Genomic DNA, 20,343 nt, shown 5'->3' with positions numbered 1-20,343 from the left:
TTTATAACGCCAGGGTGTGTTGTGTATTTTCATATACAACGTTGCTCAATTTAACGCTTATTCACGGTACTAAAAATGTATCAACACGTCTTAACACTCTGCTTCCTTCCCAGAACTCTCCGCCCAATACTGATTCTTTAAATAGTGTTTGAATTCAAGATGAAACGGCACCTAACCATAACCCTTGCCCTTGAAGCAAAACAAATCTATGGAGTCTTAACCTTTTTATAACGCAATTTTAAGGTTCAGCCATTTCACAAACTGTAAATGCTAATTATTAAGTTAAACCGAATAAAACCCTAATCTGATAGACATAACTTAAAGACCGGGTAAACCAAGAATAATTATGGGTTTTTAGTTTATAATACCACAGGAAAATATATTATTAACCACCCTGCCAAATTTGAAGGACTAAAAAAATCGCGAAGTATATAAAATTATGCTTCAAAGTTGATGAAAAATGAGCAGTAATCCCTGGCTCAGGACGGTGGGGGCGTGTGCGCTGCAGGCCAGGAAACCACGCCCATCACCGGAGAGAGACCGTCTTCGGTCGGAAACTTAAATAAAGTAAACGAACCGTTAACGTTACGTTTCCCACTGTGGCATCCAGGGAAGATGCACCAACGAGGTTGAAGAGGCATAACGGGCAAGCTAGCTGCAAACTGACAATTCAAACCAGACTCGTGAGCGGTAAAACCATAGACGGGTGAAACCACAGAATGCTAGTGCGCGGTTAATGTATTTATACCTAGAGGGCAGCAGGGGGCGGGTCTACATCGAAGACCGCTTTACGTAAAGTGGTCTTCGATGTAGACCCGCCCATTTTAAACCTGCACACAGAACATTCTCTGAGGCCTAGCTCCTCAAGGAAATGATGAATGGGAAAAATATTTTTTACATGTTTTGAGGGACACATTTAAGGCCTAATTAATATGATAAGAAGAAAAATACTGAATTTGGTTTACCCGGTCTTTAAGAGCAAAAAAAAAAATGACCTCACAGGAGCGCAGAACAAAAAAATGCTTTGTGAACCAAGATGTGTGTCAAGTTTTTTTTGTGTGTGGCAGATGGAGAAGGAGTATGGTGTGGTTCACAGGAAAAAATGTGAAACAACATACAGCTTGGAAGACTTACACAGTTTCAGACTAATTGAAAGAAAGCCAGTTACCTGTTGGTTGTTTTAAAGTTTTATTGATTTGAATGTTTTTTTTCTAAATACCATTTAGACATTTAATAGGACTGGTGTTTTACCCTGGGCTTTCCCCCTGCTACAGAAACTACCTATGAGGAGCCATTGAAACACATTCCTGGTATAACGGTTGCCCGACAGGTATGCGGCCCCTGACTAGCTTTTGGGTGGGCAGAGTAGGGCTGCTAGATTATGGCAAAAATCATAATCACGATTATTTTGGTCAATATTGAAATCTCGATTATTCAAACGATTATTTTTGAGTTTGAAAACATGATGCATTTATTCATAATTTCTCTCCAAAAAAAACACTTTGTAAATGAGAACTTCGAAATTTCCCCTTAAAAATATACACAAAATGGTCAAATAGAAAATAAAGTCCAGATATGAATCCAGCTGTTCTGCGATTTCTATTAATTTTATTTTATTTTTTTTAATCGTTTCAACTCGATTATATTAGTTTGGTGATCGTTTCACTCTGAAATCGAAATCGCGATCAAAATTCGATTAATCGCCCAGCCCTAGGGCAGAGGTCATCATCGTCATCAGCACCACCACCACTTTACATCAGTAAATTATTGCTCTTGTGGAAAGATTTGCCACCAGCCAAAAAATATTAAAATGGGAGCAGTTACTCTCACTCCCGATGTGGAAATGTTATCAGATAACAGAGTGGCGATCACGTTGTTTCTTGGAATTGAATCGTGTTTCAAGTCATTTCCCATCAGTGGTGCCAGGGGTCAGTGACACTGAAGTAGAGCTGCATTTGTCATTTGAGATCGTGATTCATTAACAATTCCTTAAGATAGAGGTTATATAGTGTTGTTTTGGATTAAACATTTTGGTTTTCAGCCCACTCTGCCAGTGAATATTGAGACTACTTTCTCAATGCAAATCCAGAACCGTATACTACATATGATACGTTCATATGATTAATTGTAAGACATCTAAGACTGGACCAGCAGATATAAAAAAATTATAACAAAAACACATGAAAACAGGAATCCCAGTTTCAATGATGTCATCCTCCAGTTACATTTTCATGTCCCTCTGCGTTTTCCATGCAGGTATGAATAATGAGAACAGTCACTATACAGCATAGATGTTGCCATGGTAACCTGCCCCCCTGACTCCTCCAACCTGACTCTGGCCTCTCAATAGGTTGTGTGATAAAGGCAGACGGTTGGACAGCGACTGCTGGCGTCATTAGCATTCTGCCCAGTGTCGAGGCAGCCCTCCCAGTATCACAGCACAATGGAGCTCATGGTGGGAAGTAACATGACACACCAATGGGGGGGCAAATCATTTTGCACGCACGCACCAGGTTGAGAGCTGAGATATGGCCTGACTCAGTCGGTCCCTGCAGCTACCCAGTGGACCTAATCAGTCGTTGAATACACTGAAAATGGAAGCAGTCGTCTCCTTGCCGCCGAGCAAGGAGACTCCCCGGTGACACTTTTCCTCCTGGAGAATTAGTCGTCTCTCTGCAGCTCCACCGCAGAGCATTTTAAAACCTCTGCTCACTTCTAACCCAAGCCCGGGCTGCAGTCGTTTTTGTATCTACATGCTGTAACCCTGTCCCTCTTGGTGGCCAACCCCCGCAGCCAAAGTTACTGTGGCAAAACTTGCAGAATCAGTTTCCTTTCATGGGATTTCATGACGGCACGTCACGTGATCAACATCCGCCATCCAACATCCATTTTCACATACCTTTCACCATACAGAGAGATTGGGATGGTTTTATTTCAGTTAGCCTTGGTTTGATTTGCATTGAGAAATCATTAGGCTAACCAACAGCTATAAGGCTAACTGAAAGAACCATGCCAATCTCTAGGTATGGTGGAGGGTATGTGATGATGTGGGGCTATTTTAATTCCAAAGGCCTAGGTGACTTCATCAGGATGCATAGTATCCTGGATCCATGAAATAACTGGCTTTTAAAAATAAAAATCTGCCTGCCTCTATGGGAATTTAACATAGGGGTGTCTATACTTATGCACCCTGTATTTTAATGGAGAACATTTATTTATTTACGATACATTATTCATTCACAAAACAAATTGGTGTCCTTAAAGATTGGATTTTTCCTCATTTGTTTAATTAAGGCATTAAGATCAATTTCCAAAAGATGATTTTTTATTCCTTTTTTTAGTCAGTTTTTATGTCAGTGCTTTTGACCAAATGCATATTTTTGATCTAAAAAATCTGAATGAGTGTGCAAAGCCTTTTTTACAAACACTTTAATGTTATTGTTGTATATTTCACGTACCCAGTAGTGATGGGCGATATGTTAATCTTATTCTTGGTTTATAGTTAATTTAAGAAATATTTGATGTTATGTTAGGCAGGGGCGTAGGAATGAGTTTAATATTGGAGGGACACATATCTGAAAATTTACAGATCTGTTAAGGGTTTGAACAGAAATATGTCATAAATTAACTACACTGCAAAACATTCACAAATATATTATATTCTACTAAAAAGATACATTTGTAAAGGTAAAGGAAAACACATTTTGAATGGCAGTAATGAACTGATAAATATCAAACCAATTCTTTAATTGCAGGCCTAATCATCCAGTTTTGTAGAATAATAAATAACATGGGAAGAATATTGATCAAAATTTGAATTAAAATTTTCTGAATTAATTAAAAAAATTCTTAAATTCATCCTGACAAGCAGAGCCTGGACAAGCTTCACTGCATATACAGACCTACTTTATTCCACCCACCATTGCTATTTGTCCTATAAGTGTTATTCTGATATTGAGGCAAATCATGATCACTGTCCTATAGGACTACTGCTCACAACAAAAAAAATCATAAATGTTTTTGGTATACACATTTAAGAGAAAATATGAAAGACATTGAATGATGCGTTTCGTGTGGGACTATCTATATTTTTATGAATTAGCCTGAAGCTTCAGAAAATTGTGAACAAACTTACACACATTTGTTTGAGGAGTGAATTTGCTCAAATTGATTTGTTTGCTGACAGCCTGCTGCTGTGGAATTGCGGACAGGTCAGGCCATCAGCATTCCACCGTACAACCATCCCTGTTGCATATGCCCTCACACATTGTTGAAATCATATGCTGGATGTTTCTATGTGCTTCTTAGTTAATGATCGGGCTATAATAAGACCACGTTGGCTATGTAACCGCGGACAAGGGGACATTTCATAGTGGTTGGTGGAAACCGGGACAACCCTGCGCGCTGCCTCAAAGGCTCCGTCGGGGGCACAAAACACCATTCAGAGGGCCGGTGACAAGACGCTGTGTTGTGCTTTCAAAATAAAATAAAATACTTTCTCCTCACGGTATAATATTTGGGTGGGACAAATGCGCCTGTCTCCAATATTGGCGGGGACACGTCCCCCCCGGTTCCTATGTCCTTGATGTTAGGGTTAGGGTTAGGTTGGCTGTTGGCCAAATATTTATGCTGTTTGAATGAATTTGCCCTCACCCATGTTCTGACATCCAGGGTCATTCATTAAAAAAAAACGGTAATGAAGGTATTTTAGGCACTGCCCTGTATTGTCAATGACTCCTCTTTGTGCACACTTTCTGCACGCTTTGAATTGTGCTTTCAATTCTAATTATTAACAGGATTGAATTGTCCAGACCATTAAATTAGCAAAAAATGACAATACAAAATACAAAAAAACATCCCAAAAATAATCAGAGATATATACATCCAGTCGCCCAACTCCAATACCCAGTTACAAAAAAAAGATAATATTTCTGCTTGAATGTGCTTTACAGAGTTCCTAATCCTCTGGGGAGACTGGGGAGTGCACTAAAGTGCATACAAAAATCTTGCGCTATACCCATATACATTTATATTATGAATCCTAATTTGCCATTTCGTTCTGCATTATTCATCACCTACATGTGAGCTGCTACTGTTGCCTCAGTATCGACAGATGAGCAAGACAGAAAATAAAATAAATCAGATGAATATGAAATCTCAACCCAAAATATTAATATTGTATGTGGCGGCTTCTTTATGATTTCACATAGTGGTTTAAAAAACAATAATATACACTGAGTACAGTGTAAAACCCATTGGTACAATAAATTATAAATTATTAATGACCTTACATGCCTCACTAAGAAACACACAAAGGACATTATAAATGGGATGTTAATGCCGTCTGTATATTTGTTTTGAAAAAAAGAATTTCGAAGCAGTTGTGTCCTTGGGGTTCCCCTCCACCTACATAGATTAAAATACATCAAAAAGAGGATTAGCGTATTGGCTACACCCCCAACCTAAACCCTTCAAAGGGCACCCACATCAATCAAAGGACGAGTGTGCACAGAAAAGCTGTTGACAGACATGATGCATGCAGAATTCCTGTATATACACCGGGTTATTTCTGCTGCTCGGAGAGATAGAGAGATACAGGTACGAAAATAAATGAACAAATAAATGAATAAATAAATACATGAAAAATATATAAATACTTTAAATTAAATATAAACTGGATTACTGGATTACTCTGATATCTGGGGTGGGGGAGGGAACTGACAGAGGGGAGTGAATAGCAGCTGGAAGAGGTAGAACGAGTTCAATTTGAGGTTGAGAGAGGGAGGTAGCGACATAGAGAGGGAGGTAGCGACATAGAGAGAGAATGGAGGATAGATACAGGATGATTGAAGATGTAGAGAGGGTGTGTATGTGTGAGGGTAGCTGGGGGGGGGGGGGGGGGGTGAGAGAGGGTGAAAGGGAACGGAGACAGAAAGAAAAATGGAAATGAGCCCACTATCCCCTCATTTGGCATGGCTCCCCCGTGGAGAGAAGCTGGGTTAGGGTTCACCTCAAGCCTCTCCAGAGAAGAGGGGAGAGTTCAAAGAGAGTTGGGGCTGGAATGGGGCATGGGTGGTGGTGGTGGTGGTGGTAGTAGTAATGGTGGGGGGGAGGGGGACTTGGGTGTGAAAATACTAGACAGTTGAGAGAAGGAATTCTCATTACTAGTGTATCGCTGGGTCTGGGCTAGACACTGCATGTGTGCTCCTCGCTCGCTATCAATCTCCTCAAATGACAATAAAATAACAAACCGAGAGTGTGGCAGAAGGTTGGCAGGGGGTGACGGGAGTAAGAAAGGAGGAAGCCAGGAAAGCAATGTAGGCAAGGAAAAAAAAAAAAATTCCTTGCATGTGAACAAACATACTTGGCAATAAATAAGATTCTGATTCTGATTCTGAAATGTAGGAGAGATGATATTAACGGCGGCATGTTTCACAATACACTATACTTTTATTTAGCATAGTTTAATGCTGTCATTATAGAATATGATGTGCAGCTCGCGACTCGGGTGGTGTATTGAAAGTATCACTCATCTCAACAGCAGTTTATGTAGTTTGAACATGTATTTTTAAGGTTGGAAAGATAATGGATATTTAAGCTCTGTGTTACAGCCAATTGAGGCTGGGAACTCAGAATGTATGCGTACCAGTGTGTGTATCAGTATACTGTGTGTGTATCAGTATACTGTGTGTGTATCAGTATACTGTGTGTGTATCAGTATACTGTGTGTCTATCAGTATACTGTGTGTGTATCAGTATACTGTGTGTGTATCAGTATACTGTGTGTGTATCAGTATACTGTGTGTGTATCAGTATACTGTGTGTGTATCAGTATACTGTGTGTGTATCAGTATACTGTGTGTGTATCAGTATACTGTGTGTGTATCAGTATACTGTGTGTGTATCAGTATACTGTGTGTGTATCAGTATACTGTGTGTGTATCAGTATACCGCCGAGGACACTGGGCTCTCCAGCAAAGCCATCGGGCAGCAGCCCTTGGTCAATATTTCTACACAATGGGCAAATTACAAGTACCCCTCCTAAAACCATAGCCAAACCAAAACGCAATCAAAATGGGTATGCCTCACATTTCTAACTATCCCCAATAGATAAAACATAAAAATCGCTTTTTGGAAATGAACACCCCTCCCTAGCTGTACAACAGTGAAAAGCAGGTAAAAAAGTTCAGTGGCAGGAGCTAGGTTCCTGTGCGGGTATGAATTTTAGACGTTTTTTGGTGATTCTTGCACCCGCATATCATCTCTGTTAAACCCGGGAAGACTTTGAAGTCTAATTGCTTATAAGATGTACTTTTGGATGACAAATTCATACATACTTCAATTACTTATGACCAGCAGCTCAGCCTTTAAACTTTTACGTTTTTTTTCTTTCATCACTTTTTTTTACACAAATAACGTCATATACCGTATACGCCAGTGAAATGATGGGTTTTGATGTTTGAGTCCAATGTCACTGGCTTGTCACGTATAACCCGAATATACTCAAAACGTTAAAGACTTGGAATGGTGCAGCGACTGATTGCAGTACAGCACTTCAGTTTGGGCTGCAAAGCCACCGTTAGTAGTATTACACTGAAGGCTAAGATATCCTTCATCCTCCATGGATGAAGGATATCAGCCTTCAGTGTAATACTACCGGTGATGATGGTAATGGGGGAAGTTGAGGCTCCTTGATTCATCCCTAAAAAACCTCAGCCCGGCACCGTGACCCCTCAGTGCGGAGTTCCCCAACCGTGACAAGGCCATCGGGGGCTCAGTCATCGTTAGCGGCCCCCAACCCCGGCCTCCATCACCTCCATCACCTTCATTTCTCATCGACCATGTGCTGGTCCCTTGCTCGGATGGCGGCCTAATGGTCTGCTCCTTCTATTCTGCAATTAACCTTTTTATTGGCCACCTGCCAGCAGGCTTGAAATGTATCACAGGTTCACCGCGGCACGTGTGTGCCTGGCGATCTGTGTTTCAAGAAGGGCGATGGATACTCTCAACGCTCAACGCATCCTACACATGTCCATGTATGAAGCAAAGCCTACATTCATTACTGTGTTTAACTGCATGTAACGCGTGCTATAGACAGTGTGACTCATGGAGAGGGATGATAATGTGCATGATAATGGAAAAGAGATTCCAATAACTTTCCCTCCAGGTCAGAATTGATCCGCTCCAACATTCCATAATAGCTGAGGTCAATCTAGCATAATAATAATGTACTTCCTGTCTGCAGTAAGCATGGCTTATAAATGGAATAGAAAAGTAACCAATAGTAGCATAGTCGCACTTGAAATCCCAGAAAAGCCCAAAGTATGGCACGTATTCAGACACGATGACGTGGGTCATATTAAGCTGTTGTTGAAATGTGTTGTTGAAATGAAATTTGATATTGATGTGCTTTAATGACCTTCAGGTCATTAAGATTTCCAATGGCGATGGTGAGGATAACGTATATGGGTTAAATATGGGTTGTAGGAGCCATAAACACACAGAAAACCCCTCTGCTATCGGCACTCTCAAATGAAACACTTCACATCAAGGGTGAACTGAAATCAGGTGACTGAAAGGAAATAAAAGGGAAGGTTCATTATGCGTCTACTATAACAACAAGGAGATTCAATATGAAAGTTAGATATTTCAATTAGTGAGTGATGTAAAACGAAGGTCAAACACTGCAGCCATCAAACTACCTCACCCAGAATGAAACACTTTCATATGCCTATCGAACGGCAACAGTAGCTTAGTTATGGCGCTTTTCCACCGGCCGGTGCGGTTCAGTTTGGTATGAATAGGTGCGGCACGGTTCGCATTTCCACGGCCAAAAGTAGGCGAGGTCCGGACTTAGCCGTGATTAGCCGTACTTATCTCTCAGTGCTCCTCTGTTGGGGTACCAAGACGTCTGAAAGGGTGCCAACAAGTTCGAGCTACACACACACCGTCGGTTGATTGGTCGACAGAATCCGTCACGTCTGTGCGAAACAGGAATAATAACAAACAAACACAGTACCCGCAAGGTATTTCTGGACAACGGCGAAAGCTTTGTTTATTGAAGAAAACCAGCCGGTGGAAACGCGCCAATAGTGAACACCTTAACGGGTTAGGCCTATGTCAAACCCTTCTATTTTTATAAACCAATGCCAACTGAAAGCCGCACAAGGTCTGAATTCAAATCATTGACAGATGCATTCGCTCATCACCTGGAGACAAACAATGCAATAGCAGGCCTGTCACGATAAGCAATAAATCAATTAATCACATGATCAATTTAAATGAGCTCGATAATTGAGCCGGCCGCAATAATACTTTTTTTTTTGTTTTCTCGTGACTCTCTCTATTAAAGAGACTGGATGACAAGAGTTTTCACTCCGGAGCATCGGTCTCGACAGACCCCTCTCTCTTCCTTAGCGTAATGACGAGTTAACCCTCGAGTCGTGTCAGTCACTTGTCAGCCGCATGGTCTCTGTGTGGGGAGGCGGAGCCCTGGCGTTAGAGTAAGAGCCCGTCTACGCCCGTCTGTCGCACGCCTTCCTGATAGACATTCTCTGCCAGAGTGCAGCATGAGAGCCCCGTGAGGAGTAGCAAGCCAGACAGTGTGTTTACATGCCACTCAAAAAAAATCTAATTATTGGGTTAGTCCGACTATGATTGGATTGTTAAGATGCATGTATACACCTTAGTCAAACTAAAATCTAATCGAATTGGGTTTCTCATAGTCGGATTAAAACCCCTCGATTATTCAATTCAAAGTCGCATTAAGCGTGCATGTATACGGTCAATCTAATTGGAATTGGATTTTTTCCAAGACTGAATTAAAAGTACATGTTTTTCTAAATTTTGCTCATCAACAAGGTTGTAAAGTAGTAACTACAATCTTTATTCATTCATTGCACCGCGGCGGAACTGAAAAATTGTAAAAAAAAAATTGTATTTATTGTTTTTGGTTGTTTTGTTTATTTATTTGGGATATTTAAAATGTCTTCCAGTTCCAGTGTTAAATATTCTTTAGAAATAACAGTTTATTGATCTTTGAAAGTTTATACTTGCATTATTATTCCATTATCATTATATTAGTTGAAAATGGTAACATTATGTATACTTATATATCAAAACGGTAATATTATTGCTTATCGCAATAATTTCTGGGACAATTTATCGCCCGGCAAAATTTGTTATCGTGACAGGCCTATGCAATAGTACACACCTACCCTGTTCTCAGTCTTCATGTTAGAAATCTCACGAATAACAATATGAGGATGTATTTGTAGTTCATAGAACCTAAACCAGCCTAATGCCATGCTATTCACAAGATCTTTAAAGAGCTGATGGACTCCCAGCCACACCTACGGGGTGGGTCGGGGGGGGGGGGGGGTTTAGCTCACCTGCTACGGAGAGGCGTGCAACGCGGCTTGAGATGGAGCCCAGGTTTTCTATGGTGGCCACGCACTGGTAGGTCCCCTCGTCGGGCTTGTTGTGCTTGGAATGCACCACCTGAGAAATGAGCAGCGAGCCGTCCCCTAGCACCTTCCGCCGCTCGTCCGAGGCCAGCGTCATGAACGTGCCGTCCTTCTTCCACTCCACGCGCGCCACAGCGCTGTCGCTGTGTGCCGAGCAGTTGAGCAGCGCCGGCGCGCCCCGAACGGCCAAGGTGTCCTGGGGCTCCGAGGTGAACCAGAAGGGGCTGAAGGGGGGCACTGTCGTACCTGAAGGAGGAGCAGAGAGAGAGAGGAACGTTAGGGGGTCAGACCTGGTTCTTTGATGACATCATGCGGCTATTGGCCAAATATGGATTTCAAAGGGGGGCCACTTGGTGCTGGAACAGAGGAGGCTCATGAGTATGTCATCTGATGATTGCACCTCCAATACCTTGTGCTACTGATGGCAAAAAGTAAGAAAAGTTCAACGATAATAACTATCCACAAAATGTATTATTTAATGACTGTAGGCCTGTGAAGCCACTTTAGACCAGAGCGACTTCACAATAAGAAACCACAAGTCCCACTGAAATTGGAACAGATGACAACCAGCAAAACCTGACCTAGTCCTAGCACACTTGCTGGTGAATATGACCTCCAGTGTGATCTTAAAGACGGTAGTTTGATTTACCACCATGAGATTATGGCTGCCATTTCCTCATAAATGGTGACGGAAAACTGGTATGGACAGTGGCCGAGTCAAGAGAAAGTCCAATTACTTTGCGTTTGTCCTCATCCATTATTCAGATACTCCCTAGCCAACAAGTCACACACAGTATTGTTTCGATAAATAACACCAATTAACAATTGGGCTGCGACTAGACGGAGCAGGAGGAATAATTAGGGCTCTGAAGGTGTTTTAATAATGCAGGAATTGAGTGAAAGAAGTGACTGAATGGTTAATGCAGTTTAAAATATGCTTGCGCTATTCCAAAATAAATGGCATGTCTCCAGAGAGATGGGGAGGAAGTAGCGAGGGAGAAAAGAGAGAAAGACCATCTCACTTTGTTTCAGCTATTTAGCTATTAGGGAGTAATTTCTCCATTGTGCAATGGCAGTTCCTGTGCAAGATCCACAGAGAAGTATATAAATTAGTGCTATCCATTGCAGTAGCAATACGGTCGTCTCTCCTCGCCATTGTAAATGTAAGCACAAACAATTACGCTGCTAGGCTTCATTTTAACATTGAAGCAGAACATATTAACCACTTCCATCTCTAGAAATAGATATTAGGGCCCCTTCAGGTTCATTCATTGAATGGATGTAAAAAATCTGATGGGTAGAGCTGAATGGGAGGCTAGTATTTGAAGCCTGCGTCTCTGTAATTGTTTTTTAAAGATCCCATGGCATGCTACTTTATGAATGCTTTTATATAGCTGTTAGTGGGCCCCTAATACAATGCTTGAAGACGTTCAAGAAATTCAGCCTTGGTGCAGAATTACAGCCACTATGAGCCAGTCACACAATGACTATTCCACAAACGTGTCGTTTTTTAGAGGCGGGTCAAGGTGGAGGGCGTGGCCCTGAGCAGCTTGCGGCCATGGTACCATGCGCTAGTGTTTACAGTGGATGTATCGCAATGGCGAGGTGCACACAGCTTTTAGCCGTGTTCTGTAAATATTCTAAAACACACCTGGAGCTCTATATCTAAATAATATATTATTCATTATTCATCAAAATCTGTGTGCGCCTACAGACGATATTATGAATCTCAAACGAGTGGGGCTCTCCAACGTCTCTGGTTCTTCCACTTCCACATCAATCTGAAGTAGACATGGAGCGACATGGAGGAGAAAGGTACTGTTGCCCGTGATTGTCTCCCGGGCAACAGTACCTTTCTCCTCCATGTCGCGGTTCATGTACTTCAGGGAGTCAAAGCCAAAGTTCCTTTCTCCCAATTCCTTCTCAACCATGGCCGAGATAACCCCCACTACAAGTCCTGTTGTGGAAATACCAGAGACCTCAGAGAACCCGACGCAGTCTAGTCTTTTCACCAAATGCAAGCTTTATGCAAGCTTGCGTTATTGTGTTGCGTGTTATGCGCCTTAACACCAACAGCAGAACGGTTATCCAAATAACAAAGAAGTGAACACTTGCATTACAGAGTGTACACACACACACACACACACACCCACCCCCTTTTGGGGACTTATTTTTCAGGGACATATATGTTGCAGACAAATTAGAAAACGTTTGCACAATCAGGGGCTGAGCTAATACTATAGTGGTCACCAATGAAAACTTATAATAGGGAATATTTAGAAATACAGTTACCTACAGTTTCACTGTGTACACCAAATAATAGCAAAATTACAGTGGGGATTGTGTGAATAGAATCCCGCCAGTGGCACATCCAACACGTATGTTGGATGTAACAACGAAAACTGCGAAAACACAGCACATGAGTCATAATCGGGTAAATAAACAAATATGACTTGTAAAATGCATGTAAACACCTTCATCTACCTTTATCTACTCTGCATTCTACCTGCATGTATATCAGCATCGTATTGCATTTCGGAGTTTGCGTTCTGCGCATGCTCAAAATCTTTTCCAGGGGCCGTGAGCCGGAAGTAGAAGGAGACGGTATTGTCGCCATAGACATAAATAATTCTTATTTATTTATAAATATTTGTTTATTTATATGTTTATGGTTGTCGCCGTCGGAAAAAGAGAAACAGTGAATTATTTAAAAAGGTGGCGCAGGAGATGGAGGAAGCCGGAGTTGTGCCAATGTAGTTACCCCCTATAAGAAGTGTATCATCATCAACATGCATTTAGTAAAGACTCCGCTTCGATTTCACCCAATGCTGAATTAAAAATACATGTTTTTCTAAACGTTGGTCATCAACAAGGTTGTACAGTAGTAACTTCGGGCACATCTGTCAAAATAAATGTTTTTTTCTTCCAACGTGTTTATGATCTTTATTCATTCATTGCGCCGTGGCCAAACTGACGGGGGGATATTCTCTGATACGACCGAGAGGCCGGAACAATGGAGCGTCTGAGAAATTACATGGACCCGAAGTGAACTGACAGCTGTCTACTGAAAACATCTTTCTTGAATGCTGCCTGAGTTTGTTGTTTCTGGTGACGTAAAGAGGTCAGCCGGTGGCTCTATTACCATTAGTTGAAATGGGTACAGCGCCACCTATCGTACCGGGGCATGACATGCTTCAGCCAATGAATCGATTTTCTCACCGCCATGTATACTCAGACAATTGCAGTTGTCCAATTGAGGAGCATAGTCAAACTATGGCTTTAATCTGATTAAGCTGTGCATGTAAACGTACTGAGTGACCACACTAAAACCTCTCTGAAGGCACAACCTGGTGGCGCCCACAAACATCAGCCATGTGCGCGCACACACACACACACACACACACACACAACAACACTACGCAGAACCACATGTTGCATCTCGAAACACCTCAGCTGAAAACAGACTGCTCGGAAACACTTTCAGGATTCAGGCAGATCAGCATAAGATTGATATGCCATGTAAATCGACATGCCATCTAAAATGTCATTGCTTAAATCAAGGGGGGGGGGGGGGGGGAAACAAGGTTTCAACATCTATAAAAAAAAAAGTACAGTGACATGTTCTGTATCTGTTATAATTTCTGTTTCGATAAACCGCCCCTGAAATCCATTCTTGGCTACACCACTGGGCATAGTTAGAATACATGGCAGAATGTATTAGAAAACGTTTGTTGGCTTGAGATAAAGCAAAAAAGACTTTGAACCAAAAGTAAGATGTCAAAATATAATAAATGAAGTCTATATTCTTTATATTGCCTTAGACACTTTGACAGACCCGACAGGGTGGTAAATATGTAAATAACGATAATTATCAAATAATTGCACCGCAGAAAGGAGGAAAATAACCCTTGCCAAGAAGGAGAAACACCTTTTTTACGCTTTCATTCAAAAGATAAAAAGCAGATGATTTCAGATTTATGTACTTTCCATTACTAAATAGAGTACTAGGAGTGCGTTTTACTGGAAGTCTCCATGACAGATAGAGAGGGAGCAGCATTGCTGGGGGGCTAGGCTGGGGGACGAAGAGCCAAGATTGGCGTTCTGCTCGTTAGTTTGTGTCCTCTAATCTACACAAACCAGTACACAAGAGTCATTCAGCTCAAATCCTTCCAAATCAGCACCACTGCCTTGAAGGACACAGTCAGTGCCCTAGGCATACATGTTAATTATGAATCCCAGGTCATAGTGTCATGACTCTTACCCCTCTTAATGCAAACATTTCATGTTACCTTGTTTCTGCACATGAATTAAATGGAACAATAAAAAATTGGTATCCTGCATTCTCAAATATTGTGTATGGAAAACACTATTTTTAACAATTTTATTTTGAGAAAAAGTGCAAGGAATAAGAAAGCACTTATCCAACTTCTGTAATTCCTTGCAGACCCTAGTGAGCCCCAAGAGGAATAACAAAGCCCAAACATCAAAAGGTCTCAATATCTAGGTCTCTGAACTCAATTTCAACAAGATACATTATGCCGTTTTTCCACCGACATTACCAGCTCAACTCGCCACGACTTAGTTTGGTTCCAGGCACGTCGCGTTTCCATCTAAAAAAGTACCTCTTCAATGTGGGCGGGTCGTAGAAAAGAACCTCTCCCAACATGGGCGGGTCGTCATTAGGTTTTAATCCTGGGAGACGGGATTCCCGGGAAATCTGAATCTGATCAAGACTATTTCCTGATTCCCGGGAAAGGTTATGATGGGAAATAAAATAAAATAAAAAGCGCAATGACTGAGCGTCTATTGTTCGTTGATCGAGGCGAAACTCGAGCCCTGGAAAAGGAACGACACAAAAACGAGACAGTGAAACGCTGATCCGTGTCCCCTTCGGGAGCGGGTCCGTGGACTCCAGCCACGCCGGACACACACAACCACGCGCAGCCTAACTCTAGCCCCGGGAAAGGAGCGACACACACGGCGAAACGCCGATCCGTGTCCCCCTCGGGAGCGGGTCCGTGGACTCCAGCCACACCGGACACAACTTAACTTTGAGTATTATTATTCCTGTTTGCAGCGCTGGCCAATCAGTTGCCAGCAGCCTGTTTACGTCACACAAAAGTACCAGCTCCACTCGCTTGGAACCTCGACGGAGGTGCTACTAAAAAAAGTACCCGGTACTAGGTACCGGGTACTTTTTTTTGCCAATGGAAATGCAAAAAAAGGCAGGCCAAGTCGAGGCGAGTCGAGGAGAGTTGAGCTGGTACTGTCGGTGTAAAAGGGCCATTAGAGAGCCTCTTATACAAGTTTATGTAGGGATCCGTTGTTTTTGACTATGATTGAAAGGTTAATGAGCCAAAATATGGCAGAACAACAGTAAAGAAAGGCATCACAAGAGATGAAAGGCTCTCAATTATTCTTGCCTATAAAAATCTAAACATGTTTTTTAGAACATAAAAGCACACTCGTTGGTTCTGATTTTAGCTGGTTGGAGTGTTTTTAAATTATGCATAGGCCAACACATAGAGATGCAGCAAAAACAAATGAAAAGTAGGGTGGATGACATGCAGAGCTCATGCATGGTAGGAAATAATGTCCTAAACGGCTGTGTACGTACGAGAGACAAAGGAAGAAAGGTAAAGTGAGAAATAAGGATGGGAGGGAGGGACACAAATAACAAGGTAAGCAGCAAGGACAAGATAAGCATCTGCCATAAAAGTCTGAAGACCTTTATTCTATTCATTAAAAAAAAGGCTTTTAAACAGTGGGCAAATGTATTTTACGCAACCTTTAATTTCAAATAGACCAACAAAAAATTTACACATCGACACCCTTTCAGCTCCACGGTAAAAAAAACCCTACAAAAGCAAGAACCCCAAAGTAAGGAATTTATGTTTCATCTCTTAATTGATTGTTCAGCACTTTCGGTTATGTTACTTAGATTTAGTCTGTTGGCGGAGTCGTGGAGAACACGACAAACCCACACTATTACTCTGATTTCACTGCTTCTGGAAATAGCAACTAGAGTTACAGTACCATCATAGAGTGGCATCAGAAAGAGAAGGGGGTTAATATTAGGGATGTTCACGACTCACTATTTTGTGAGTCGACATGTTGGAGTCATGAGTCGACAAATCAATCTATTTTTTTTTTTGGCCCCTGCTGCAGTAGTTGCGGAGCTCAAAGGATCTGTGCTTTCCTTTAAGACAGCGGCCCCAACATATTTCAAAGGTTGCGCTCAGGAGCACACCAATAATGCATTTTTTTATGAAGTTAATAGAAATGATGATAAACAAAATATAACAGAGCATAGAGCCGGATTGTGAATGTTTACAATAGCTCATGTCGATTTACAATAGGCAAAATGTGTCGGCGTTGGCCGACTAACTTTTTTAAATTAGGATATTGATGCTGTACAACTCAGTCAGTAAAAAAGTGAACGTCACGGTCACGTACGACTCCATAGTCAACGCTTTCAACTTTCTCCGCTAAGGACAGGATCTCATGGAGTGAAGCTGCTGCTTCGCTGTACATTTTCTCATAGTTTGCCACCCCTTCCCCTCGACTACGCTTTTGGGCAGCATATCTCCTAAAAAAAAAACATTAACAAGTTTTTCCGATTTATATTTTTAGAGTCGACTTGAGCAGGAGTTGTTAACACATTGTTAACACCCCTAGTTAATATATCTTATCTTTTTAGTATGAACTGTGTTTTGAGTATGAAATACGATGAACTGCAGCTGAGGCACTGGAAAGCGGGATGGGCGAAGAACGGGGTGGGAGGTTACACAAGAGGCGAGAAAATGGGCCTGCTTGATAAGAAACGGCTGTCTGAAATACACCTCTGTCTCAAGTGCACTTTGCTCAGCAGCCATTAGGGTTTGGGAGCCTTTTCTTATGGCAGTTAAACGACATGCTCTGCAGATCCCTTGCTCCCTCAACTCTCCCCGTTATCACCTTTCTCCCTGTTACCAGGGAGAGGGAGTCTTTTTTACACTGCCAAATATGCCTTTTTCCCGGCATGGTCCACACGTTTACACTGAAGAGGTAATATACCAGCTTAATTTTGCACCACAATTTCCCCTCTCGAACCCTACACATAATCAGGGTTTCATTTTCATGTAAATGCGATTACCATCGTGGTACCACAGGCGTTGTCTCTGCTGTCTAGACAACGCAGCAACTCCTCTACCCAAGCCCCCCCCCCGGAACCACTGAGCCGTCGCATTTACATCAGAATGAAACTCAAACCCCCAATGTGTGTAGGGTCTGGGAGGGTAAATTGGGGTGCTAGCTCCAGCAGGCAATTTACCTCGGGCAGTGTAAACCCGCAGACCGTTCCGTGAAAGAGGCATGCATAAGACGGGCATATTTGGCAGTGTAAAAACTTCTGTTACCATCTCTTACTCTCCCCATTACCACCTCTCTCTCTCTCGCTCTCCCCATTACCACCTCTCTCTCTCTCTCCCCATTACCACCTCTCTCTCTCTCTCCCCGTTACCACCTCTCTTCATCTTCCTGATACTACGCCTCTCTCGGTTACAACCGCTCTCACTGTTACTCTCTCCCTCTCCCCACAAGATGGATTGGGGACATTCTTAAAAATAATATGACATATAGCGTAGAATCTAGTGCACTGCACAGTAGAGGTTGCAGGCACCAGGGTAGGTGTGTACAGGGATGTGGGGTGGGGAGCCCTTTTCCCCCAAACACAAAGAGCCCCTATATTCAGCCCTTGGCCCAACAGGACCACCCACTAGGCCCCCACCCAGCGACATACATATGCACAAACACAGACAGAGAGCAGCCTTATTGACCTTTATGGAACGGCTCTTGAGACTGTGCCAGCGCTCTCCAAACCAGCCGCATTCAATTCAGGAACAGAGGTTCTTCTGAGCTCGGTCTGGAGGGCAGGGAGACCCCGTGGTGACTTAAAAGGTGTCATTGCGCTGTTTTTTCATTAATTTCGCGTTGGTTAATAGTAGCAATGAATGCCCTGTGAGTCGGTTTTGGTGAAAAAAAAATGCTCTGGTGCTCCTGTTTCACACTGCTCTAGTGTGGTGGAGGAGGAGGAGGTGGGCGGGGAGGAGAACGACCGGATTTTGGCTCTTGACTCATGACATGCAAATGACTCGCCTCTGATTGGCTAACAGCACTGTCCGTCACAGTAATAAAACCGAGTCAACTTACAGAGAGACTAGGAGAGAGAGGGAGAAGGAAGGGCGCCCGTCCCCGCGGTCGCTGTCCCCCCGGCCGCCGTGCCCCGGTCGAGCTCCTGGACTCCCGCGGTGCACACCCACGGGCACGGCGATTGAATACAGGAAGAAGAGCCGCCTCGGGGCACCGGAGCTGAGCTCCCGGACGCGGCGCACAGCAGCCTACGGTGCACGACGGCCGCGGGGTACGGCGGAGCTCAGCTCTTCTTTCTGTATTCAATCGCCGTGCCGGGCCGCGTGAACGTTGAAATAGTGGTAGTGTCCAATCCAACCATTTCTTCCTCAACTCTTCTTTCTTGGCCAACAGATGCAACGTTTATTTGTTATCACCACAAATGGCACCGGTACAAACTCAATGCTGTCTCCCCCTGGGCCGTCGCAAGCCAAGGTGGGCGAGGCCATGAATACTAATTCAGCATCTGACGGCAGTTGGTGAGGCTTTTCTGATTCGATCGTTTATGCGTCTATTTTTTTTGCTAATGCAGGCAATCGAGGTAGAAGAACATTTTCGCGTTAAGCATGCATATGCAACTGTATTTCAAAAGGAACAAGTACTAAACGGTTTCTCTGGGAATGACACTTTTAAATAAGAAAAGTCCAGGCAGGCTTGAAAGCAGAACTGGTGACTGTGTGATGGATGAGATTTGATCCCGAGATCTGCAAATTGCCTTATTAAAATCCCTGGCCATATGACCTTGTAAATAAGAGCAGGCTGGGCTAATGAGAATCAGTAAAACTGCTTTAATGGACACAATGGCTGGGAGTGTGGCGAGGGAGAACAATGAATAAAAAGGAAGCTTTTGTGAATGGGAACTCTGAATCCCTCCATCTGTCCTCCCCTGTACAGTGGACGGTCCCACCGCTGTGTGGTGTGGCAGCATGCTGAGAAGCGAATACCAGGCTCCTGCTATTTACTTTCCCTTTAAAACTCTTCTGATCATGTCTGGGTATTGTTGCTTCCTCATGCTCACCCCTTTCTTTGACTTTTCTTTATTTCTCCCACTCCAGTCCATCTGTTACTGGGAAACGATGTGTAAAGAGCTTTTGAAGGTGATTCCGTTAAAGGGACACTACTCCCATTTGCATTAAGCTTTGTATCGTTAGAAACCCAGTCATATTTTTAAATATGTCCTGCATCATTCCCTCATTTTCCCCTGAGGTGGGAGAGCTCCCTATCTACTAGGGCTGGGCGATGTCCCCCTAAATTGTAGTTGACGATGATTACAGTAATACATCACGACGGACGATGACATCGTTGTGGTGGGGAGGGGGTGTTAGCATTCTACTAAAAAAACGGTAATTTCGTTATTTCACGTAAAGAAAAAAAAAAAAGTAGCTTCCACTTAAGAGTTGAAACAATGGCGTTGGTTGCTAAAAAGGGTAGGCCTACTAAAAAAACTACAAGCACTAGTTCCAGTGGGTGGGACTTAGGGGTGTATGGTATAAACGGTATAGAGAGCACACCGGTGTGAATTTGCGCTACGGTATGGATTTTGACGTTACCGTGTGACCGGTAGATCACATGAGCGCTAAAGACGCAATGATGTAGTACCGGAGATGCTTATTAGTCGTTTATTCATAATAGGCCCACCATCCGGAGGCTTTTGGCCGTGTTCTATAAGATATTCTAGAACACTCTGGGAGCTCCAGCGGAAGACCTG

At 42.8% G+C, this 20,343-nt stretch overlaps 1 protein-coding gene across 6 annotated transcripts in view; it reads right to left on the bottom strand.

Annotated features, from left to right (window-relative positions):
* Positions 1 to 20,343, bottom strand: part of neo1a (neogenin 1a) — a 151,746-nt gene that overhangs the window by 83,262 nt on the left and 48,141 nt on the right. For all 6 annotated transcript variants that reach the window (XM_084475974.1, XM_084475977.1, XM_084475975.1 and 3 more), the window contains exon 2: positions 10,392 to 10,712. In XM_084475974.1, coding sequence (XP_084332100.1) covers positions 10,392 to 10,712 — 321 coding nt within the window. The remainder of the gene's footprint in view (positions 1 to 10,391; positions 10,713 to 20,343) is intronic.

The sequence above is a fragment of the Micromesistius poutassou genome, assembly GCF_964030765.1.
Source record: "Micromesistius poutassou genome assembly, chromosome: 12".
NCBI classification, from domain to species: Eukaryota; Metazoa; Chordata; class Actinopteri; order Gadiformes; family Gadidae; genus Micromesistius; species Micromesistius poutassou.
The sequence above is the reverse complement of the archived record's forward strand: the minus strand, read 5'-3'. Positions and strand labels throughout refer to the sequence as shown.